Source organism: Dryobates pubescens, chromosome 11, assembly GCF_014839835.1.
Source record: "Dryobates pubescens isolate bDryPub1 chromosome 11, bDryPub1.pri, whole genome shotgun sequence".
NCBI classification, from domain to species: Eukaryota; Metazoa; Chordata; class Aves; order Piciformes; family Picidae; genus Dryobates; species Dryobates pubescens.
The window spans coordinates 6,919,793-6,943,997 of NC_071622.1; the positions used below are offsets into that span (position 1 = coordinate 6,919,793).

Genomic DNA, 24,205 nt, shown 5'->3' on the forward strand with positions numbered 1-24,205 from the left:
GCAGTGGGGTGGTGGCTGGGGCAGGGCTGGGGGGTGGGGCAGGGTGGGGCTCCCAGGGCTTGCTGCTTTCGGAATCAAATTATTTTTTCAAGAGTAAACATTGCAAAGCTGTTCAGCCTCCTGTGTTCCATAGCTGACTGGGAGGGTGGCCCAGCTCTGGGCTCCTCAGCTCTGGGCACCTGCCTGGAAAGGAGGGACCGTTGTGCACAGCGGGGCAGCCATGGGCTAATGGTGGCCTTAGGCTCCTGCCCTGTGGCTCCTGTGCCAGCAGAGGTCCTCCGAGCTGTGCTGTACGGTGTCCAAGTACAGGCTTGAAAGCTGTTCCCTCCTCAAGCTTTTATCTTCAGTTCTTCAATGGAGGGAAAGTCTGACCAGGTGCCTGGGGACTTTTGGCTGGCAGAACTCTGTCCTGCCACCTCTGACTGCTGTCCCTGGAAGACTACAGCCTCATGTTGTAGCTGGAGGGTACTGGACCCCTGCTACAACTGGAGCCAAGACCTGACACTTCAAATCATGCCAGCCCCTGCCTGCTTGTGGCCAGGAGGGGCAAAGCAAAAGCAGGGGCTGCAGGAGGAAACTCCAGCACAAGCACTGCTGCAGCATAGCAGCCTTTGCTTCTCCCCTAGGGGTGGGTGTGGGCAGGGGTGAAGCAAAGCCAAGCAAGGAGCAGAGGGTCCTGCCATGAGGAAAAATAACTGCCACAGCCTCTGTGCCTTTTGCAGGAAGCCCAGGAGACCTCTCCATGTTTCAACCCCTGTGGGGCAGGAAGCTCTGTAAGGGGTGAGACTGCTCCCATTTCTAGGCCAGAGATCACAGGACCCAAACAAAAACACAATGGGAGAGTGTCAGCCACCAGCATGGACTGGCTGCAACCTGCATCCTGGACCAGCTGCCTCCTGCTACCCTCCTGAGCCCTGCAGCAAGGCTGGGCATTTTCCTGGGCAGCTGCCACTCCCTTCTTGAGACCAGGCACAGCTTTCAGGGGGGCACCTCCTTGACAGTGGCTTTTTGCCAAGCCCCAGGGTCCTGCCAGCCTCCACATCCACCTTCTGTCAAGGCCAAACCCACAGTGCTGAGCTGCTGCCAGGACACTGGAGGTGAGAGAAGGATCTGCTTGCAGGGACTGACACCCATAGGCAGAGCCCTGCAGGGTGATGTGGGTTTAGGTTTGAGACCCACCACATCATGTTCACCCTCAAGGGCCTGTCTTTGCAAACTGCTGTGTTTATAGGAGCATCCCCTCCTGAAATGGAGGGCAGGCTCTAAAAGCAGGTTAACCCCCCTGAAGGGGAGCATCTGTGCCAGACTGACAGAGGGCTCATTGCCCCCCAGCAATGGTGATACCAGTGGTCATTGCCTGAGGTGGTTTCAGTCCTGGGGGGTGGGGTTTGTTAGAGGAGCTGGGTCACTCCCCATCCTGCCCTTTCCTGGGGTCCTGCTCACCTCCCAGCTCAGCCCACAGGTGCTGGAGCATCCCTGGGTGGCCAGGAGCTGGTCGGCTGCCTGACCCGTCGCCTGCCTGCCCTTCCTGGGCAGCTCCTATAGCTTTGCCCCACGTGGCACCAGCTTTATCTCATGCTGCCCAAGCTGTGGGTTCCCAGGTCTCTGTCCCACAGAGTACCCCCCCTGCAGCCCAGCTTCCCTGGCTTTGTGCAGCCGTACAAAGGAGAACCTGTCCAGGCTGCTCCGTGTCCCAGGAGCTGGCTGATAATTAAACAAAAGCAAAATAGCCTTGGCATGAAACTTGACCTTTCCAGAGCTTGGTGGGGGAAGGGCAATTCTGCATAATTCCTGGTGGTGGTTGTTTTTATGTGTTCTGCTTGTTGGGCAGTTCTGTGCCGGGGGAGCAGGGAGTCCCCGTGCTCTGGTGAGGGGAGGTGGGACACGAGGTGCAGGCTGACCCTTCCTGCAGCACCTTGGCCCCTCTGTGGGCCACAGATGGAGGGAAGCACCATCTAGCCAGCATCCTCTGAGATAACAGACAAGGATGGAGGAATCTCAGCTCTGGAGGGCTGCCAGTGCCCAGGGCGGGCTGGCCCTGTCCCCATTGCTGCGTGGGAGGGAGGCAGTGACGCTGTGCCTGAGCCACCTTCATTCCAGCTCGGGGAACTGAGCCAAATTTTTCAGCACTCTTTGCCTTTATAAAGAGCCCAAACCACTCCAAGGAAGGGACTCTACCTGGCTTCTCCCCTTGACCCTAGCGGTAGAGGGTCCCTCCCCTGTGCTCAGCTCACCCCAGCCCCTTGCCTCCTGGTGTGGGGCTGCCAGCTCCTGTGCCCGCGTCCAACAAAGCCTGTCAGCAAGTTAACCCTCAACTGGGTACTCAGGATTGGTGCTGCAGCAGTGATTGCACTGTGCCCTGCCCAGCATGGCACCCTGGGTTCAAGGCCAGCCCCTGCCTTTGGAACAACCCTTTCATCTCCTCTGATATTCCGACAAGTAACTGGGGCACATGTGGCGCTGCCCAGCGAGCACCCCTGAGGCTAGGTAGGCACCCAGGATGGCTTACTGCTTGAATGAAGAGGAGGAGGAAAAGAGGTGCCAGGGAGGAAATCTGTGCCAAGGAATGGGTGCATTGCCTCACTTCTTCCCTCAAGCCAGCCCGTGCCCTTCAAGGATGTCTTTTCCTCCCCCGTACAGGAACATCGCAGCCGGGAGGGCGGGGGAAATCCCCCACAGCAGGCACACCTTGGGCAGCTGATGCCAGATGAGTTTGCTTTTACTGCTTAATCACTCCCTTTATGAGCACAAACCTAAAGAGACGTGATTCCTCCTCCCACTCCCAGCCAAAGCTAATTCCCAGGCAGGAGAGAGGGCAGCTCGTCTGGTGAAGTGCTGGGTGCTGCTCACTCCCTGCCAGCAGACACCCCTCTGCCTTGCCTTCAGAGTCACAGAACAGTTTGGGTTGGAGGAGACCTTAAATATCATCTAGGTCCAACCCCCTGCAAAGGGCAGGGACACCTTCCACTAGGTCAGGATGCTCAGCACCTCATCCAGCCTGGCCTTGAACACACCTTCCAGGAAGAAGGCATCCACAACCTCCGTGGGCAGCCTGTTCCCGTGTCTCACCACCCTCCCTCTAAAGAATTGCTTCCTAATACCCAATCTAAATCTACCTTCCTCCTTCAGGTCATTACCTCTCATCCTGTCATTACAAGCCCTTGTGTAAAGTCCCCTCTCTGCTCTCTTGTAGGCCCTTTTCAGGTACTGGAAGACCACTATAAGGTCTCCCTGGAGCCCCCAGAGGCCAGGGGGTCTCAGCCACGCTGCCATTCGCTCCTGCCAGCTCTGCCCATCCCACATTTCTGCCGTGGCAGCTGACCAGGCTGGTTGGCACACACACAGGGCTTATTGTCCACAGCGTGTGGCACAACTCGCAGGCAGGAAACACTGAAAGGTGCATGGCTGGAGAGAGTAGTGAGCCAAGCTCAGGCAAGCAGCAGGGCACCTCCTGCAGCCCCTGTGAGGGAGGCTTTTACCTTCTTGCTTTTCTCCCATTCTGTGTCATGGGTGGAGAAGAGGAAGCTTTACCCTAGCACACACAGCCCAACAGCTGCTTGGCGCCTCCAGCCCAGGGACGTGTTCCCAGAGGCAATAAGGAAATCTCTGGTTGCCACCCTGTATACCCAGGGGCTTTTTCACCTCGTGCATGGATGGCACAACTGCCAGCTTCTGGGGTGCTGGCAGGGACCCTGGACTACCAGTCTCAAGGAATTAGGCAAGGTTAAGGATGCAGAGATGCCTAGTGGCACCCACATGGGTTGGTGGGAATGGATGGGGGTGTGTTCCAGAGCTGGTGGGGACCAGCTATGATGGAGTCTCCTCTAGAGAGTCCAAAAGCTCTGGAGGTGCCCAGGCAGTGGGAAGTGGAGGGCAGGGCCACAGTGAGAGCACAGGGAGGCTGCACGGGTCTGGCTTCCACCCTGCTGCTGCCTGGCTGACCAGAGAGCCCAGAGCCGGGAAGGGCACTAGAGAGAAATCACACTGGGGAGGAGAAACTGGTCATTCAGGTTTGCCTGCTGGGTTACTGCCAAACCTCAGCACCACAGAAAGGGCCTGGCCCTCTTCCAGAGAAACCCCATGGCTGGGGAGATGCATGAAGCCAGGAGCCAGGCATCACCCCCAAACCTGCTCCAGCCCACAGGGGTGAAGGTGAGACAGTGTTTGCCCAAAGCCAGCTTGCAAGGAGAGCTTAAAAAGCCCTGATGTCAGCCACGAGGTCACAAACATGTGGTGGAACTAGGATCTTCACCCACTCACAGACAAAGGGGAAGCCATGGCTGTTTCCTGGCAGCTTCTCCCCACTGCCTTACCATGGGGCAGGGCCAGAACCCACATCCCTGGAGCCAAGTCATTCAGAGTGGGCAGTGGGTTCCTGTGCCCATCCCACTGCCACCCAGCTGCTCCTGCCAGCATGCTGAGTGCTGGATGGTGCCAGGTGGATGCCAGACATCAAGGGGCCCCCGCAGTGGCCCAGTGCAGCCCTGTACCCAGTGCAGGAGTTGATAAGGGGGTGCCATAGCAGGCACGGCGCAAGGCAGTGCAAGGGGAGGCTGTTTGCACACTGGCTTTGTGCCCTGCTGCTATCACCCTGTCCTTCACTGCCACCACCCCACAGCCCTTGCATGCTGCCCCACAAACAGGGAGGTAGGAAGCCTCATGTCAAAACCAGGGAAAAGCAGCCCTCAATACCACCTACCCCCCCAAAACACCTGCCTTGGCCTCACTTTGGAATGGGGAAACAGAGGCACAGCCAGTGAATGCTCAAGGTAGGGTGGTGCCAAAGGCAATGCTGGGGAAAGAGGCTGGCTACCCCCCAGCCAGCCCATGACACCCACCCTCCCCCTGCATAAAACTGGAGGTGGCACCACACAGGTAGTGTGGGACAAGGCTGGGGAATAGAGAAAGTCAGAGATGGGGCTGGCAGGACCTGCTCCTTCTCACCACCCCAGGCTTCCTATTCTGGGGTCCCAGGGCCAATGGGGGCACCAGTCCAACCCTCTGCAGAGCCATTCCTGCCTTTCAAGCCAAGCTGCTGCTGAGTCCAATGGCAGCTGTTGGGGAGGGCAAGGCAGGTTTGCATGTTGATGGTAGCCCCCACCGCTCCCCGGCTGTTGTGCAAACACCAGCCTGCTTGTTTCCAAGCACCCAGGCAGGTGAGGAAGCAGAAGAGAGGGAGGGCAGTGGAGGCAGGCAGGCTGCCAACAGGGCTATGCACAGGGCTCATGGAGGTGGGGAGTGCAGGGCCAAGCAGCCCTCCACCCTCCTGCACTCCTTGAGGCTGAGGCTATTTTTTGAAGGTAGCACTGAGATGGATACAAATAATTTTCTGGAGTCTAAGATCAAAAATTTATTTGTTTTTCTTTACAGCACAGAGAGGAACTTGGCCATGAAATGACAGGGGGCACAGGGCAGCCCCCAACCACCACAGGGTCAGGGACCAAGAGGGCTGCTTTCATGCCAAGGCAAGGACACAGATCAGCCACCGACTCCTTTAGAGGACAACATGGTGACAGGGTCAGGACTGACAGAAAATAGGTGTAGGGGTAGATACAGCCCCATGTGAAGGTGTAGGTGCAACCTACATCATCTTGGCCCCAATTTGATGTGGGGGACACTGGCCAGCCCTTGCCTAGGGGGCAGTGTGAGAGAGATCCAGCACCGACTTGCAAGGGTTCGCCAAGGCGTTGCTGCGCCACTGCCAGATCAGCAGCCCTGACTGGCCCCTGCGCTGCTTTATCTCCTGCTGGCATCAGCTACACAGACCAAGCAGCTTCTCCCCTCCACCCCACTTCAAAAAAAAACACCTCAAATCTCTATGTACAGACTCAGTGTGCCATACCAGTACAAAAATATACACAAACTCTACAGATCCCAGCTCAGTAGATCAAAACACAGCTATAGATCACAGTGCACAGGACGGCATAAGGCCCAGGGAGCAATGGGCACACACCCCCCCCCCCAAGAACACAGCACACCACAGGTGCACCTCAGCATGGCAGGGGGGCAGATCATCCTCCCGCCTCGGGGGGTCATTTCCGATCCAGCCGGCAGTACAGGTACATGGAAACCGCCATCGATGCAATCTGTGGGCAGCAAGAGGCAAGTCAAGCCCCCAGGAGTCAGCCCCCAGCATGGCTTCAGGTCACAGCCTTGTAGCATCCAGCCCCGGTGCACACAAGGAGGAAGAGTGGGGCGTGCTCAGGGAAGAAGGCTAAGTAGCCACCCTGGGGCAGATGGTGGTCCATGGGGCTGCAGCAGCCCCCAGAAGCACCTTGGCCACCCAGGCCGGCGCCAGCCCTGCCAGTCGCCTCCAGGTGCAAGGAGGCATACTCACCTCCAAGGCAGCGATGCCAGCTGCCACACCACCCACTACACCTGCATTAGTCCTGATTTCTTCCACAATCTGATCAAAACAGCCCTGCAGGAAGCAACCACACAGGTGATGATGAACAAGGCACAGCAATCCCCCAGCCACTGCAGCACAATATCCCCAAACAGGAAGGTACAGTTCTCCAGCCTAGAGCTGTATGGCCATGGAGGTGGTCAGGGGATTTCAGGCAGCAACCCATTTCAGCCACTTCTCAGTGTTGCAGGGTGAGGGGGGGGAAAGAGGCAGGGAAATCACCCTAAAAGGTAGAGTGGTGCCCAAGTTCATGCTCAGCTCCAGGCATGCCACCCTGATGCAGCCTCCCTGAAGACCAGAGCAATGGTAGCAGCTTTGCTTGTGTCCACCAGGAACAAGCTGAGGCCATCACAGCATCCCTCAGGACTTCAAGCCCATGGGACAGCCATGTCCAGAGCTGAGGCTGGAGCTGCAGAGGACAGGGCTCCCTCCCTGTGCAAAGGCCCAAGGCAAACCAGGCAGTGGCAGAAGGCGAGAGCCAGCCCATACCGTGACATTGCTGTGTGCAGCCAGCGTGGCGTTGCAGGGCTCCACGTTCTTACAGCAGGGCGCTGGGTAGGTTCCAGTTTGACCATGCCAGTAGCTGTTGTTGAAGTCTGTGTAGTTATTCAGGCCACAGCAACTGACCTAAGGAGGAGGAAGAGGAAAGGATGAGGAGAACACCCTGCAGGTCTCCATCCCGAGTCAGACATGGACCCTGCTCCCCATGGAGGGAAGTGCCCAGCTCAGCCCAGCTCTGAGGGTAGTTCAGCGCCCTTGGGACTAGGATTTTGCCCCACACTCTGGCATGTACAGCTTTCATTCCAGCCACAGAACCACTAGATCCCAAGGGGGTAGGTTCCAGGCACCTGGAGAGCCGATAGGCTGGTGACAGCTCAGCACATCCAGGATTGCAACAGTGTTCCCATTCCCATCCCACCCAACACTATGCTGACCCACAGATGAGGGTCCCAGGACTCAGCACACCTTCTCCATGGTGACATTCCATATCTGTGAGAAAGGGCCATCCACCCCATACTTCTCCTTGAGGACAGGGGTCAACACAGCTGATAGCAGCGTCTCTGCCTGGAAGAAGAGCCAGAGAAACACTGTCAGAAAAGGTCCTCTAAAGGACCACAGAGCCAAGAGCCCCTCTACTGGTCTCAGTTCATGGAGGGAGAACAAATCAGACCCAGCATGGACAGAAGCACATCACTTTATGTCCCTTTGGCATGAGGACCGTGTGTCCCCTTCTGTCCTAACCAGCACTTTATGGCACCAAGGCTGCTTCTGAGCAGTGAGTCATCTGATAAGCAGCACAGGTGAGGGAGCCAGAAAGGACATTTGCCCTGTGGTTGACTTCTCCAGTGTCTAATAAGGAAGTCATCTTTCACCCCAGGTGGTTTTCTCAGGTGCCTAATAAGGTGTTGCATGAAGCATTAGGAACTTCCTCTCCTGTGTGGCTCCTACTATCAGAAGTGGAGAGGTGTCAAGCCTAGGCACTGGACGAAGGGCTTCGAAGCAAGAAGTGGGCAAAACTTGTACCATAACCCTTATTTCTTTAGGGCAAAGGGAATCCCTGTCCCCACCACCCTCACCCCAGCCTGCCCACACAGCTGGTAGCATCAGGAACTGGCATCCCTTCCTCCTGTAGCAGTGCCCACCTCTCAGCCTCCCCATCTATGGGCAGCACTGCCAGCCTCAGTATCTCCTGTTTTCCCTAAGGGGTAAGACAGGTCCCAGATTACCCCAGCCAAAGACTCAGACATGCTACTCACAAGACCTGTGTAGACCAGAGCCACCACGGCAGCAGCAACTTCAGCTACGAAGATGATCAGCAGCACTGAGAAGAACTAGGATGCAGCAAGGGGGCAGAGGTCAAAGCAACAACCAGAGTCCACAGAACCCCCAGGAACCCATCTGTTCAATAAGGCCCACAGGACCCTACCTCAGGGCTCAAGCCCTGACTCACTGTCTTCAGCTCTGCTCCAAAGCAGAAGCAGAACTACCTTGGGGTTCTCTAACCCTCCATCTGCATGGAGCTGACCTTGCCAGACATGCTCCAAGAGAGACCTTTGCTCAGCACCAGCTTCTGCTTCCTTCCACCCTTTCCCAGAGCAGACTTGTCCTCCAGCACTGCCTTTCCAAGGCCCACCCAGCCTTCCACCACATGGGAACATCCAAGGATCACATCTCCACGGGGAAGTCTGTCCCTAAGATCTCCCCCACCAGGCACCCAGCTCAAATGAGGCTCAGTAAGGAGGTAAGTCAGGTCCATACCATCATCAGGAGACACTTGCTCTCCTTCTGGGCACCGTAGCACCCAAGGAAGCCAATCACAAGCAGAATGGCACCGATGACAATGAGGAAGTAGCCTACATTCACAACCTGCATGACAGTAGAGGAGAGTACCCCAAATACATCCAGGAAAGAATCTCTATCCGTTGTGACCCAGATGCCAACTCCAAGGAGGGTCCCGCCACCGAGCTGCGAGGAGAAAGACAAGGTTAGCTCCCAGGTAGACAGAGATCTGGGCTCTGGGGAAGGTCCTGGCATGTGTATTTCCCCCCTCTCAAAGTTCTTGCCATGCCAAAGCAAAACACTGTGGCCACTGAGGGCATCTTGGGGCTTTACCACCGCAGGCTTGGGGTGGCCAGATTAGTAACTACCCCAAAAGCACATCACCAACCGTGGCATCACATCTCAAGGGGGTTCAGTGGCAGCAGCAACCCTTGTGCAGGACAACCAAGCCAGCAGCACCACAGGCCAGCCTCCTGACCCAAGAGGAGCAACAGGCAGCCAGCTCGGATGCTGGCCACCACCATGAGTCCCTCCAGCCAGGGAAAACATCTGCCCATGCAGGGGAACTGCTGAGCAGCCCCTGGCTCCAGACACTCACACATTCCTGCCCTCTACCCACAAAATCTTCCCCACCAGTCTCAAGCCTCAGCTTTATTCAGCAGAGCAAGCCTGGGGGCTCTGCACCCCCCCTTCCCAAGGCTATATCCCACCACATGCCCTTCCTAGTTATTCCATTGCTCTGCGGAGCCCAGGAGCTCCACTACCCTTCCCCCTAGACAGAAGCAAAGGCTGCATGTGCTGTAGAGACCCTTAGCATCCAAGACCCTAAAACCACAGGTCGTTGTCACTCACATAGTCTACTCCCCTGCAGACACAGAGCCCACCAGGCAGGAACCCAGCAAACTCTCCTGCTCTGGGGCACTCAGCACCCTCCTCCGAGCCATCAGCACAGTGAGGCACATGGGTGGCTGATGCAACTGCCTCCATTCTGAGGCCAGCACAGCCCCGTGGGCTTTGGCCCGAGCTGGAGACCCCTGCAAGGTTTAAGTCCTGAGTCTGGGATCAGAGGCCAGATCTCAAACCCCACTAGGGTGCCCGCAGCAGGAGTCCCACCAACACCCAGCACATCTTTCTCCATGCTTCACAAGAAGGGACGCGGAGGTGCAGGAGAGGGTAGACTTCAGCCATCCCATGCCCGGCTGAGGGCACTTCCCAGGCTGAAGCAGCCTTCAGCGGACCCTGGCCCCTCACCCCGGTTTCCCCGGACAGCCCGGAGTGCCTGCCAAGCTCAGGCGCCCCGATTAGAAACAGCTGCTGGGGTGCACTTACGAATATGACCAGGTTGAAGAGGATCATCATGACCTTGATAAAGGTGAAGCACCCCATCTTTGCACCTGGGGAGAGCACAGAGGTTATCAGGGGGTGGCCCCACCCCGACACGGCCGCTACCCTCCTGCGCGCAGGGCTCAGCCCGACCTCAGGGTGCTCGGGGCTCCCACCGCGGTCCACTCCCCGAAGCGGCGAACCGAGCACAGCCCACCTGAGCGGAGAGCAGGTCCCGAAGCTCCGACTCAGCCCGTCCCAGCCACACTTTCACACCCGCCCTGCAGCAGCCGCCGCCTTTTAAGCAGGCAAGGTCCCGGAGCCGCCCCTGCCGTCGGACCCCATCCGGCCCGGCCCCGTCCGGCCCGGCCCCTACCGGGGCCAGCTCCAGGGGGTGGCGATGCCCCACGTGTCCCGGGGTGCTTGGTGGCTTGCTGCCCTCTGCCGCCGGAGCCACCCGTCCCGGGGGAGCTGCGGGACCCGGCCGGCTCTGCCCTCGCCCATCGCCGCGGCCCCTTGGCGTGGGGCGGGGAGTGTGATGTCCCTGATCTGCCGCAGCTGTGAGCTCACAGCCACATGTGTGCCCCTGCCTGCGTCCCCACCTGACACTACCCTGCGAAGCACAACGCTGCGACCACCAGGATAGGAACTCTGAGGGGCAACAAACGATATCAGTCCCGTGACAGCTCCACCCCAGGGTAGGTGAAGCAGCCCTGGCGGGGGTACCACCCCCTGCCCTTCTCTTCAGACACTGGGCAGCCGTGTTGGGCACCCCACTTGGGATTTCCTGGTCGTGGACAGCCCCACAGGTCTCAACCCCCCTCTGCCACCCACTCCCAGCACAAACCATGGCTGAGTCATCTTGTCCTTCCAGGCTGATGGCTGTGGGTGCACTGCTGGCTCCACTGCTCAGGCCCACTCAGGCAGGCACGTCTCCAAACATCCAACTTCCTGGGACAAAACAAGAACAGGTTGTTCAGAGAGAGGGTAGATGCCACATCCCTGGAAACACTCAAGGCTGGGGTGGATGGGGGCTCTGAGCAACCTGATCCAGTTAAAGATGTCCCTGCTCACTGCAGGGGGATTGGACTGGGTGACTTATCAATGCCCCTTCAAACCCAAAGCACTGTGATGCTCTAAAATAGAAGGAGGCAGAGGTGGGCACAGGGGAACAGCTTTTCAAGGTGGTTTGCAAAGGAAAAGCCAAAGCTTCACAGGCTGCCCCTAACTGTTGCACAGGAAGAGAGGCAGGAGACTGGCAGGGTGATGGCAGAAGAGGACAGTGACAGCCACAACAGATGCCAGTGCTGGAGCAGGTCAGCGGAGACCTGCCACTACCTAAGGGCTGCCAAAAGTGAGTTTCTTTGGAAAGACACTGAAACAGGGCTGGTTTCCCATGGAGGGAGGGCTGCAACAGGCAGCCAGGCAGCACACAGGAGGATGCTGTGTCCCCCAGCACTGTAGGGGTGGTCCTTACCCATCCAGCTTGCCCCTGGGGCAGGGGCTCTTGTCAGTCCCTTCCCCTGCACCCACACTGTGTACCTTCAGATTGTCATCAAACCGAGGACTGGTGTGGGAAGCCAGAGAGCCCTCTTCCTGCAAGAGCAGGCAGCAAATGCAGGCTCCCAGTGCTCTGCACACTCCACCCCATGCCCAGCCACCCAAAAATGCCCCAGCAGATTCCTGGCCTGCCCATAATGATACATTTCTGCAGGATGAAGTCAGACCCACTGGGCTCCAGCCAAAGCTGGGGGGAAGCCTTCAACCCTTCCAGGCACCCTGGGTATTAATGCAACCTGTGCTAAAGATGGGGCTGTGACCCTTTTTCCCTCACTGCCTGCAGCCTCAGCCTCTCCCTACAGCAGCTGCTCATAAGCTGCTGCCATGAAGCCACTCAGAGTGAGGGGCTAAGCCTTCATTCCTCTCCTGAAGGGGGACCACTGCTCCCTAAATGCACATTGCCTCTCTCCCTGAAGTTGCCCCATCCCAACATGACCCCATTCACTGCATGCAGTCCTCCTACCCTGAAAATTACATTTGTCAAATAATTAAACACTCTCTGTCATTCCCAGCCTCAGGGGAAAACCAAAGGACAAGCCATGAGATGCTCCACTCACCTCCCCAATGCCTGGGGTTTGGCCACTCCCCCACATTGTCCATCTGAACCCCATTAGGGCTGGATTTTCTGGCTCTCCAGGAAGGCCTGGCCTGACCACAGCAGGACAAGCCCAGTGACATTCCCATGCCACTCCTGCCTGGCAGGGACCTGCCGCCTCCTCACTGTCCCCATCCCCACAAGCATTTTCTGGCTGGACCCTGAGCATCCCCTTCCTCAGAGTGCAGGGATGCCTCTCCCTAGGGTGTGGGTGGCACAGCTCCTCCCCAGTGACTTGGCTCTGGGAAGCTGAAAGCTGGAAAGTAGCCATAAGTGATTACTCCTGAGGTCCTGTGTCCCCAGCCCAGCTGTTGACTTGTACCTGAGGGAGCACAGGAGCCAGGCACATGTCTGGTGTCAGGATCTGGCCATGGTGGCTGCATCAAGCACCTTTCTCTGGGCTTTTCTTCAGGGAAAAGCTGCAAGCTCAGTCCCCAGCCTCATGCCCCTTACAGCTCTTGTTCTCAATTTGAGCATTCAAGTGCTGAATTTCCACCTTGCAGATGACCCTGGGCCTTGGCATCCCCTGGTTAACGGCCAGGCTCACCACAGACATGGCCTCCCCTGCATCAGGAACCTCCTAGCCAGGACTCTAGCAGGCCACTGCTGGGTACTCTGAGGAGGCATTTTTGAGCAGCCACCCATTTGGCTCTACAGGAAAATTAGCCTGCAGTGCTAAAAAATACTTAGGAATAACATGGGGCTACCTAAGCTGCTACCTCACACCAAGCACATGGGGCACCCTGGCAGCCCTCCTGTCAGCAGGGCTTGCTGGAGCCTGCTCAGCCCCCTGCATGAATTAGGAAACACTAATGAGCCTGAGCAACCTGCCAGTGGAGAGGTCAGGTGGGTGCTGAGCTGGGCTTTCATGGCTTAATGCCATCCACAGGGACTTGGCTGGGCACAGGGGAGATCCCCACCATGGCTCAGTTTCCCTCTTGGGCATAATAAGCCCCAAGCAGGGCTAGCCATGGAGACCAGCCCAGCCTGGATTGATGGGAGTTCAGGGTAGCCCCAGCCCAGGGCTTTCATGTGCAGGTGGCTGGTCACATCTGTCCAGCTGTCCATCTGGCTTCCAGTCACCTGGACAGTGGTGGAGGGATGGACACACTGCAGTGTGAATCTGAATCTGGCTTCAGACTTTTTAGGGTAGTGTTAGGACTAGGAGGAATGGAAAAAAAACCAGAAATGGATAGATTCAAATTGGATGTTAGGAAGAAGTTCTTCCCCATGAGGGTGGTGAGACACTGGAACAGATTGCCCAGGGAGGTGGTGGAAGCCTCATCCCTGGAGGTATTTAAAGCCAGGCTGGATGTGGCTCTGAGCAACCTGATGTAGTGTGAGGGGTACCTGCCCATGGCAGGGTGGGGGTTGGAACTAGATGCTCCTTGAGGTCCCTTCCAACTCTAACAATTCTATGATTCTATGATCTGCAGACAGAAGTCACTAAAGTGCTGAATTCTTCACTTCCACATCCTGGTGCAGAGGGGGAAAAAACAGTGTACAGGAGGCAAAAGATTTTGCCATCTCAAAAATGAAATATTTCAGTTCTCATCTTATAAAGGCCTCAAGAAGTTTTGGCTGGAGCTGGGGAAATCACCCATGGCTCCACCCTGGGAGGGACCAGGTAGTGGGACCACACTGATTTCTCCATGGCTGCAGCTCCCACTTGGGGGAAAACCCTCCCCATTCCTGTGGCTATGTGCAAAACCACAACTTGAGTCCGAAAACACAGAGCTGCCCCATCTGGTGCCATGATCTGTGTGCCATGCAGGGCCTAGAGTGTAAATATGGGGGCAATAAGCTGGGGCTGTGAGCCTGCCCCAGCGGTGCCTCCCCCTGCTGTGAGTCCCTCGGGGTAAGGATCCAGCCCTGTGCTTTACGTAGCTGATTTTAATCATGATGCCATTCCCAGCTGTGTGTTAATAAGGCCATTAAAGAGGGGCTTGATGTCATCTCCCTGCCTGTACATCAGGCTGGGCTTCTTCCCATGCATTTATCCTCCCCCTACAGCAAGCCCCTCCATGCCTGCCCTGCCACTGGCCACCTGCCCACCTCTCTCCAGATAACATTTTGTTTCTCACATCTGTCCAGGCTGGCAAATCCCTCCTGAATTAATTAACAAGGGCCATGCCAAAGCGCCAGCTGCTGTGAAGCCGTGCAGGGTGGGATCAGGGATACAGAGAGCTGTGCTGCAGGGTCACATCAGGACAGCTCCGTGCCTGAGCACTGCTCTGGGGCTGCTGCAGGCACTAGCAGGGCTGCGAAGCTTTTGTGGTTGTCTCACCAGCGCGGATGCCCAGGGCCACCTGGCTGATGGACCTTTCTTCTTCTGTGGGTAGGGGTGTGGGACCTGACCCAGCTCACTGCCTGGTGCAGGGGTGACCCGGTGCTTGCTGCCCTAGGAGATGGTGTTGAGAGGCCATTGTGCCCAGTGCCATGCCAGGATGCCCTGCCTGACACAGCAGTCTCTCTGCTGGCACCTGCTTTGGTTGCTCCTGGTACCTGCCATACTACAAAGCTTCAGCTCTGCAGGGGTGCAGGAAGCAGCCCCAGTGGCAGCCCTGGGCTGTGCTCTGAGCCTTGCCTTATGTTCCTCATTTTTCTTTCAGCATCTCTGTCCCCAGGTTCAGGCAGCTTGGCCTCCCAGCCCAGCCAGGCATATTGGCAGGACTGGCAGAGTGTGGCCGTTGGAGCAAGCAGGTCTCAGCTTCCTGTGGTCACCATGCTGAGGGGTTGTTTAAAAGAATCACAGAATGGTTGGGGTCTGAAGGGACCTCTGGAGATCAGCTAGTCCAACACCCCTGCTAATGCAGGTACACCGAGATCAGGTTGCACAGGAATGCTTCCAGGTGGGTATTGAAAGTCTTCAGACAAGGAAGCTTCACAGCTTCTCTGGGCAGCCTGGACCAGTGCTCCATCACCTCAAAATAAACAGGTTTTTCCTGATGCTGAGGTGGAACTTCCTCTGTTCCAGTTTGTACCTGTTGTCCCTTCTCCTATCACTGGGTGCCACTGAGGAGAGCCCAGCCCCATCTTCATGACCTCCACCCTCTAGATATTTATATGCATTGATAAGATCCTCTCTCAGCCTCCTCTTTTCCATGCTAAAGAGCCCCATGTCCTCTCCTCTTAAGAGAGATGCTTCAGTTCCCTCATCAATTTTGTGGCCCTCCATTGGACTCTCTCCAGTGGCCTCCCCTTTGTCTTGTACTGGGGAGCCCAGAACTGGACACAATACTCCAGGTCCAGCCTCACCAGAGCAAAGTAGAGGGGGAGGAAGAGCACTTGGCTGTTCCTAAAACAAAACCCAGAGGCCAGAGCTCGTTCCTTGGCATCAGGGAATAAAAGCAAGAGAGGGAGTTTTCCTGATCCTAAACAGAAGAGAAAGCAAAGCCTGGCCCCCCTCTGGAGCAGGGAAACAGAGATGAAACCAAAAGAGCCAACTCTGAAATGTCAGTGGAAATCAGATATTGTTTCTCTCTGATTTCTCCAGCTGGGAAGGGCTCAGCCCAGTTTCACAGCCTCACTCACTCCATCCGGGCATGTTAACAACTGTTTATGCTCTATTTATTCACAGATGTGTGGTTAACTTACCCCAGCTGCTACCAGGAAACATGGGGCAAGCACCCAGCACATCTCAAGGCTGAGCAGGATGGTGCTGAGCAGCCACCGAAGCAAAGCAGGGAGCAGTGGTGCTGCCTCTGTCACGTTGGGAAGGCCAGGATGGGCAGCTGAGGCCAGTGCCTTCCAAGCAACCCCTGGAGACTCTCCTACAATTGCTGTTCTTCCAGACAGGAGAGGAGAGGAAAGAGGCTTGCAGGCCCTGGAGGCTCCCTCTTTATAGCCCCATCCTGGGCTGAACAAACGGTGAGCAAAGGGAGGCTTGAAGGGGAATGTGGGGTGCAAGGAGGCATGTTGTTCTCCCTCTCTATAGCCCCATCCTGGGCTGAACAAACAGTGAGCAAAGGGAGGCTTGAAGGGGAATGTGGGGTGAGAGGTTTAAGGATGCATTCTCTTGCACATCACACGGAAAAGCAAAGTCAAAGCTCTCATTGCAATGAGTGCTGCTCATTAAGCAAATGAGGAAGGATCTGTAGCTAATCAGAGCCTGACAGGCAGCTCTTCTGCTTGCTCAAGAAAGAGGCCTGAAGCACCTTTTAGCTCTTCACAGGGTGGTGCTCTCTGAGGGCTCTTTGCCCACGTGGGAGGATGTGCCCACCTGGGGGCTGGGATGAGGTGGAGTGTTAAATTAACAGTGTAGGGGTGACAGGGGGGAATGTGGGGAATGATCCTGCTGAAGTGCAGCTGGAATTGGAGGGGAATGGGTGCCCTGAGAGCTGGGGAGGCAAGCACTGAGCAGGAGCCCTAGATCAGGAGCTATCTGGCCATGCTGGGGAGGGCTCAGCCAGCCTCATCTGATGAGAGAGGATGGAGGACAAGGGGACTTGGCTCTAGCAGGAGATTGTACCTTTGGGATTTGGGACCCTGAAGTACCTCAGAAGGACAAGATGTCTGCTACCTGGAAGATGGGATCCCACTCATCAGCCTGGGAAGGGGAGATGGTGGATATCATGCCAGGGTGTTCCCCTGCTCCTGAACCCTGGGACTGTGTTCACTCCTGGCCTGTATGTAGGATTTATCCTAGGACAGGATGCATGGTAATGTCAGATGGTGATGCACCCACCAGATTCCCAAGCTCTAACCCTGTACCATGAGGAAAACAACTCATGTTTCCCCAGGCAACCCCTAAGCACTCTGCTACTGTGCCCAGAGCCCCCATGGAACAGACTGAAGAGATTAAGCAGGGCTTTAGGCACTCGGCAAAAGCTCTTCACCCACGATGGGGCACAGGGGACACAACTGGGGCTGCCCCAGGCAGGGAAGCACAACCTGGGGGAGGACAGTGTCTGGCTGTTTGCAGTGAGCCCTGAGCAGAAATGAGATGAGGGAGAGAAAAATCTGAAGGCCAGCAGCTGGGCTGGGTCTGGGCTGGGGAGCTGTGTGCTGGCCAGGGAAATACAGCGGGGGTGAAATCCCTCGGGCTGCTGCTGCCCTGCACGATGAGGCCATGCACTTCAGGGAAAGGAAGGGCATTTGCCCAAATTGTGGGTGACAAGAGCCATACATCTCCGGGGTTGCTCTGCTGGCCTCAGTTTCCTCAGTTTTCCAAGCCCTCCTCCCAGCACCTGGGGTGCCTCTTTGGAGTCTGTGCCACCCCTGCACTGCTCCAGCCCGGATTTAGCCAGCGTGCATTTTGCCAGAGCTTGTGTTTTAGGTACCATCTATTTTTAGGATGGCCAACCTGCAGCAAAGTCAAGGAGCAACTGCCAGTACGGAGAAGTCAGCACAAGAAGCAAGGACTCCAAAAGAACCCTAAGCCTCTGCACCTCTGGGAACATCACATCAACTGTTTTGTGCCTCAGGAAGAATCAAATACTGAGACAGCTTGTCCATGCCCCAGTGTAGCTGCCTCTGCTGAGACTCACTGAGCCAGAAACCACCGCAGGGGTGAGGCACCCCCAGTGTGGATGCCTCCCAGCTGGAAGTGGGCTGAGAACTGATTCTGTCATCACATGCAATGGCATTGGTGTTGCCACAGGCTGGCAATACGTGTGTCCCTGCTGTGGCCCCTTCCATATGGGTCCTGCCAGACCCCTCCAAGTTCTGCCCCGCTGTATTTTACCAGTGTTACTTTTCAAGGAGCCTTTGCTGCATGCAGACGCTCTCTCAGTCTTGCCCTGCACTGTTTCAGAGGATGCCCAGGCCTGGGGAACATTCTGTGCAAATGTTTCACAGCAGAGTGAGGAACAGGAGCATCCCTGGGCTGGGACTCTCCATGGCAGCTCCTGCCTGTCCTGTCCGTTTCCTAGCGTCTGTAGGTGGGTGGGCTGGGTGCTGGAGCAGGGAGAAATGACTGTTACGAGGGGGAGAGTGTCCATGGGGTGCTGGTCCTTCCCTGTCCTTTAGCATCCCTGAGGATGGATGGAGCGCCCTCCATCTGTGGCTCCCCAACCCACCGAGGAGGCAATTTGGGAGCAGAGATGCTGCATCTGGGGATGAAATCATCCACTTACTCCTACAGTTCCCCCCCACCTCTTCCCCGGTAGCCGGGTGCCCCCCCTTCCCCGCCGCGCTGCGGCGGGGGGAGGCGGGAGGGGGGGCCCGCCCGGCTACCGGGGAGCGGGAGGAGGGACGCTGACATCACCGGCGGAGCGCGGCTCGGCGGGGCCGGACCGGCTCCGCTCCGCTCCCCTTCTCCGTTCCCGCCAGGGAAACCGCCGAGCCCGGTAAGGCTGGAATGGGCAGCGGGAGGGGTCTGGGAGCCGGGTGGATGTATGGACCGACGGACGGCCCCGCGGCTGCTGCTATCATCATCCCTCCATCCGTCCCTCCATCCATCCATCCCTTCACCCCCCCCCTTACACGGGGTCCTGCGGGAAGCTGGGGGGCAGCAAAAACCCATTTTCCCCCTACAAAGATCTCTCTCTCGGAGGAATATTTAAAAATACACACACCCAAAAAAAAATAATAATCATCAAAGACCCGAAAATTCTACATCTTCATCCACCAGCTCTGTGCAGCAATGCCAGGCTGGAGCTGCTGGAGAGGAGCTGCATGTGGCAGGAGGTTTCTCGGCACATATGTCTATTTTAAAAGCCCATGGCGTGATCTCTTGCCCTACTTTCCAGACTCTTGCTGGTACTTTCCTTGCGTGCAGCGGCCAAGCCCAGCTGGCGGGAGCTTCCCAGGAAGCAGGAGCTCAGCGAGCCGCTGGGCACTCCCCAGTTTGGGGATGGTGGGGTGGGGGGACGAGATGGTGGGGTAGGGGTTGAGACGGCAGTTTGGTTGCTAACGCACTGCCTTCCTCTCAGGCAGAGAGAGGGAGGTCCCCGGCACCATACGGATGAGACCAGGCTGAGAAGAGGATGGCACATTTGTATCCAGCTCCCCAATTAGCCTCATTTGCTCCCCTCCATTTGCCCCTGCAGTGAAGACTCCCTACTCACACCTGAGCCAACCCTGACGAGCCCTGGGCACCAGTGTGGCTCAGCAGCAATTTTGGGGCTGGAGGGATCAGGAGCTGCTCTCCAACGTGAAGATTTTCCAACCCTGAGCTTTCTATTCTGCATTTGCAGGGAAGGGAGCGCTCCCAGCCCCACGGCACTGACCCACTCCAGGCACACCTGCCCTGTGCTGGGACCCCGAGCCTCTGATGCCCGGCTGGGTTTGGGCAGCGTGATCCACACCACGCCGTCACCATGGCCTCCTCAGACGGGCTGCAGTACCGGGCTCTCTATGAGTACAAGAAGGACCGGGAAGAGGACCTGGCACTGTGCCCTGGGGATGTGCTGACGGTCAGCAGGGCCGGGCTGCTCAGCAGCCCTGACTACAAGGACGGGGACGAGCGCAGCCCCCAGGGCTGGCTCCATGGCTTCAACGAGCGCACCAAGGAGCGCGGTGACTTCCCCGGCACCTACGTGGAGTACCTGGGTCCGACGCGCTTTGTCACCGCTGCCACCAAGGCCAGGCCCCGGCCCTTGCCCCCGCCGCCCGCCGGGACCCCCACACCCTGGGGTGAGTGCTGGGGGAGCGAGAATATGGTAGCCCATGGGTGGGTATGCCCTGCAAGATGGCGAGGGTGGCACGGAGCCCAGGTGGATGCTTGCATATGGGGTGGCTTGGTGGAGATCCACTCTTGGGATGGAGATCCATCCCCAGAAGGAGGAGCTGCCCTGGGAATCATCTGCCCTGGTACATCGAAGCAGCTGCAGAAGGGCCAGAGGGTGCTCAGGGCATAGCCCCCCTGCCTCCATCCCCCACCTTCCCCAGCACATACACTGCAGGGACTGCTCCTTGTCTGCATCCCAGGCTGGCTGCTGTGCCCGCACAGGCTGCCCAGGGGGGTCAGTGCCCATGAGAGCAGAGAAGAAGATGCAGGAGCTCTTTGGCTCTACAGGGAGAAGCAGAAAGCCCCATGATGGTCCCTGGGGACCTTTTTTTCACAACTGCACTTCTCACCACCACTGCGGCATCCGATTCCAGTTGCTCTCAGTGCCCGGGTGAGCACTGGCCCTTGGCCAGCTCCTGGCCTCACTGTCACTTTGTGCAAGCTGGGATGGGGCACAAGCTTGGCAGGCAGTAGGTTTGATCCCTGGGCGCTCCTCCAGCCCCAGGGGTCTGCAGCACGCTGCTGGGTGGGATATTCACTGGAACTTTTCCTGGAATGGGGTCCTCTGGCCACTTCTGTGCTGGGACCTACCAAGCTTGTGCAGCCAGTTCTGCTCTCACCAGTGACCAAGTGCATTGGGGCTGGGAGTGGTTTCACAGCAGTTGTGTAATGTACCCAAGCTAACAAAAAAGAGCAACGTAAGACACCCCCCTTCCAGCCAGACACAACCTGGTGATCCCAGCCAAAGCCATGGTTCTCTGCTTCTCTGGGATGTGATGGAAGAGAAATGGCTGTTCCATGTGGGCTCGTGGCTAGGAGAGCAGCAATGCCTGTACCTATGGCTGCTCAGAACCTGCCTGGCTGCTGGCCTGGAGCCTCAGGTACACTCTTCCCCCAGTCTGGCACCAAGGCACAGATGTGTCAACCAAAGAAGCTGTTTCCCTCCTGGACTGGCTAGGCATTGGCTTTAGGGGCATACTCGCTGATAAGGAGTCCATCTGCCTGCAAAACATGGTTCAAGGCCCTGTTGCCACCATGATTTAAGAGGGACCACCTGGCCCCTGAGCTGATCATGGCAGGGCTCAGCCGGTGTGGGGCAACTCTTGCCCTCAACACCATCCACCACTGCATGTGGGGCTGCCATCAGATCCTGCTCAACAGCTTGAGAAGGCTGCTGGGACCCCTCTTTGCCTCCCCTCTCCAAAACATGGATGCTGCTCACTGACAATGATCTGCGTGCACCAAGATAGCTGCAATCCCAGCAGTACTGGTGAGGATCGGTGAGCAGCTATGTGCTGCCTTTGCAGGAGGGAGGATGCCACTCTTTGGGGGTGCTCAGCCTGCCAGACAAGGGGTCTGAGCCCCCTTCCCAGTGAAGCTCACCAGCGCATGCAGAGCCCTCTGCCCCAGCCATTTGGCAGGCAGAGCCCTAGCAAACTCGGTGCTGTCATGTGGACAGCTAGGGTCAGACAGGCACAGACCCCAAGGGCTCTCCAGCTCTATTCCCCAGGAAGAACGATGAAACGACCTTCTTGCTTCTGCCCATCGCCATTGCCTCGTGTCTGCCTCCCACGGAGGGTGGCATGGGCTCCTCTCTGAGGGGCTGGGAGGTGTGCTCAAGGACCTCTGACCACAGGTACTGAGAACATGGTGATGAGATACATCCCTATCAACCTCCAGCCTGGCTGGAGACCCGGCTCGTGTGGAAGGTCTTGGTGCAGAAGCCTCAGCCCTGCACACACTTGGGTGAGAGGAAAACAATTTCAAGTTAAAAAGACATAAAATAGAGATTATTAGTTTGGGTTTGGTTTTTGATAGGGAAAACCCCACCAAAACCAGGTTCTGAGGGCAAACGGGGGAGGGTGCTGCCATCTGCAGGACACGCTCTGGTCATGGCCTTGTGTCCAGCCCCACTGTCCAGGGGGACGTTGTGTGCTGCCTCCCCAGAGCTGTGCCATGGGGTGCCTTTCCTGGGGCAATGCCAGGGTGTGCAGGTGCCTTGGCAGGGGGAAATTCGTGGCCTGTGACTACTTCTTTCCGCAGCAGTGGAGCAGCACTTACCATTCTATGTCAGTTTAAACCCAAACCTCCCAGCTGGCAGGATAGCCCTTAGAGTGAGAATCTCCAAGGTGCTCTTGGAAGAAAAGGGACTTCTTTTCCCCCCTTCCCCCCATACTGTTCCCGTTCCCAGATGGAGGTTTTGAGGGACATTTGTTTTGGCTGTCCCAAATGCTTATTTTTCTGCAATAGCAGTGTACCACCCTGTGCATCCTCAGTGCACAGGTGCTGAGCCTGGGTGCTGGCTGGGGACCCCAAGCAGAGTGAAGCCCCTGGAGGAACACTGAACAGGAGAGAGACGCTGCGTTTCCCAGCTGTGTGCTGCAGCCAGGGCTGGCTCTGCAGGGAGGAATGGTCCTTTTTTTAATTAAATAGTATCCTAAATATGGTGCTGCAGTGGATTTGAGGCTTCAGGGGACTTCCCAGGGGACTTCCAGGAACCTGGTGGCTGTTTTGCCCCTACCTGGTTGTCCTGGGAAGCATCACTGCTGCAAGGCGTCACCTCCACTTGACCCGGGGTTGGAGCCGAGCTGTGTGTCAGGGTGGTGGGGTCCAGCCTGGCACTGCACAGGGACAGGATGGGTTAAAGCTCCAGCCTGAGCTTGGGGCCATTCCTGATGTTTCCAGGAAGGAGAAACAGATGGTTATATTTTTGCCATTGCTGCCTTACACCAAGCCACTGCCTTGGAGGCTAAAACCCAGTTTTCCCTAAATAAGAAACCCACCCCCATGGTAGAGACATTTTCCATGGGCTCCCAGCCACCTGCTTTACTTTAAACACCGAAATCTTGCCCATTCTGTCCCAGTGCACCCACACAACTGCACTGGGAGTGGAGAGGTCCCTGTTGCCAGGATCTCAGGTCACAGCCATGCCTGTAGACCAGATCAGCCACCTACAAGCAGATTGTCTGCATCCCTCCCTGCTCTCCAGAGAACACCAGGACATCACCATGGCAAAGATGAGAGCCTGCATCCCAACCATTGCAAGACAGTATTTTTGCAGAAGGTCAGAGGCAGCGTGGCCCTGTCCACAGCCCCTGATTTTGTTATACTTTCTCACTCCTTAAAGCTGTTATCTTGACCCTACACATAAACTCTCTGCCTTCTGCCAGGCAGCAAAACCCAAAGGCAGAATGAACTGAACAAGGCAGCTGACCCAACTGGAGCACACCTTGCTGGTGGGGAAAGGTCACATTCAGGCTTTATTTAATTTGCTGTAATTTTCTGTTTGTAGCATATTTCCAGCAGAATAGATCCACTCACCACATAAAACAGGCAGATGAACCCTTGGCACATCAGCCCCTCCTGGTGCTGTCTGCACCCCTGCAGCCATACGCAGCTCCGATGTGCTGTGGCCAGTGGCAGCCCCTGACTCCTCCTGCCTGCCCCCTGCTCTCGCCTGCTGCCTTACCGGAGGGGTTCAAGGCCACTAAGCAGAGACAGCAATTGCAGGGGGAGGGTAAATGGCAGTGCTGTCAGGGTGTCTGTCAGGAATAACTCACATAGGTGGAGAAGTTTATCAGCCAGGGTCATAGGGAGGGACAGATGGACGGAGTGTGCCATGGGCTAAGGAGAGCTGCTCTCGCCCCTGCCAGGGGGGTTGCTCCTCTCTGGCAGGGTCTTTGGTGAGATGTCCTTAGTGTAAACCCCAGGAGCCAGCAGCAACAGGGGATCTGTGCCATGGGAAGCCTGGCCCATGCTTGGTTGAAGGGCTCCACAAGGACTGGTGGAGGTTTGTGCTAGCCAAGAGAGTGACTGAGTCTTTTCTCAGCTTGTGCTCAACCCTGTTGTAGACAATAGAAAATCCAAGTGGGTGAGAGCTTCAGGGAGCCATGTTCATGCCAGGTATGGATCTGACACCCCAGCTCCTGCCTGGTGCTGCTAAGGGCTATGGATGATGAGAGGAGGCAGTCTCAGTGCCGTGGGAGGAGAGGTGGGGAACAGGTTTTGGCCTGAAGGGTCTCCACACCCAGGGTGGGATGCTTCCTGTGGGCAGGGCACATACCCAAGCACATCTTTGCAGCTCTTTGCATCTCAGCAAGTGCTTGAGTCCCTGATGGTGACTCTTACTGCAAAAAGAGGATAAAATAAGGGAGAAATTCTCCAAATTGGATGTGCATGAGCTGAAGTGTTGGTTGTAGCTGTGCCAAAGCAGCAGCTTGTTCCTGTCTGGGGCAACCAAAGAAAGAAGTTGGAATTCCTGCAGGCAGGAATTTCCAAGCCTTTCTCCCTGTCTTTCCATCACAGGACACCCCGGGCAGGCAGAGCTGGCCGAGCACCCCACCCTCCCCGAGCAGGCGCTGCCAACCGT

The 24,205-nt window shown here is 56.9% G+C and overlaps 1 protein-coding gene across 1 annotated transcript; it reads right to left on the reverse strand.

Moving 5' to 3' along the window:
- Window positions 1-5,982: 5,982 nt before the first annotated feature.
- TSPAN1 (tetraspanin 1) lies at window positions 5,983-10,351 on the reverse strand. The gene is made up of 8 exons (XM_054165362.1): window positions 10,227-10,351; window positions 10,016-10,080; window positions 8,666-8,872; window positions 8,164-8,238; window positions 7,373-7,471; window positions 6,896-7,033; window positions 6,338-6,421; window positions 5,983-6,086 (listed from the first exon to the last, which is right to left on the reverse strand). The coding sequence occupies exons 2-8, from the start codon at window positions 10,070-10,072 to the stop codon at window positions 6,033-6,035; spliced, it is 714 nt and encodes a 237-aa protein (XP_054021337.1). The 5' UTR covers window positions 10,073-10,080; window positions 10,227-10,351; the 3' UTR covers window positions 5,983-6,032.
- Window positions 10,352-24,205: the final 13,854 nt, after the last annotated feature.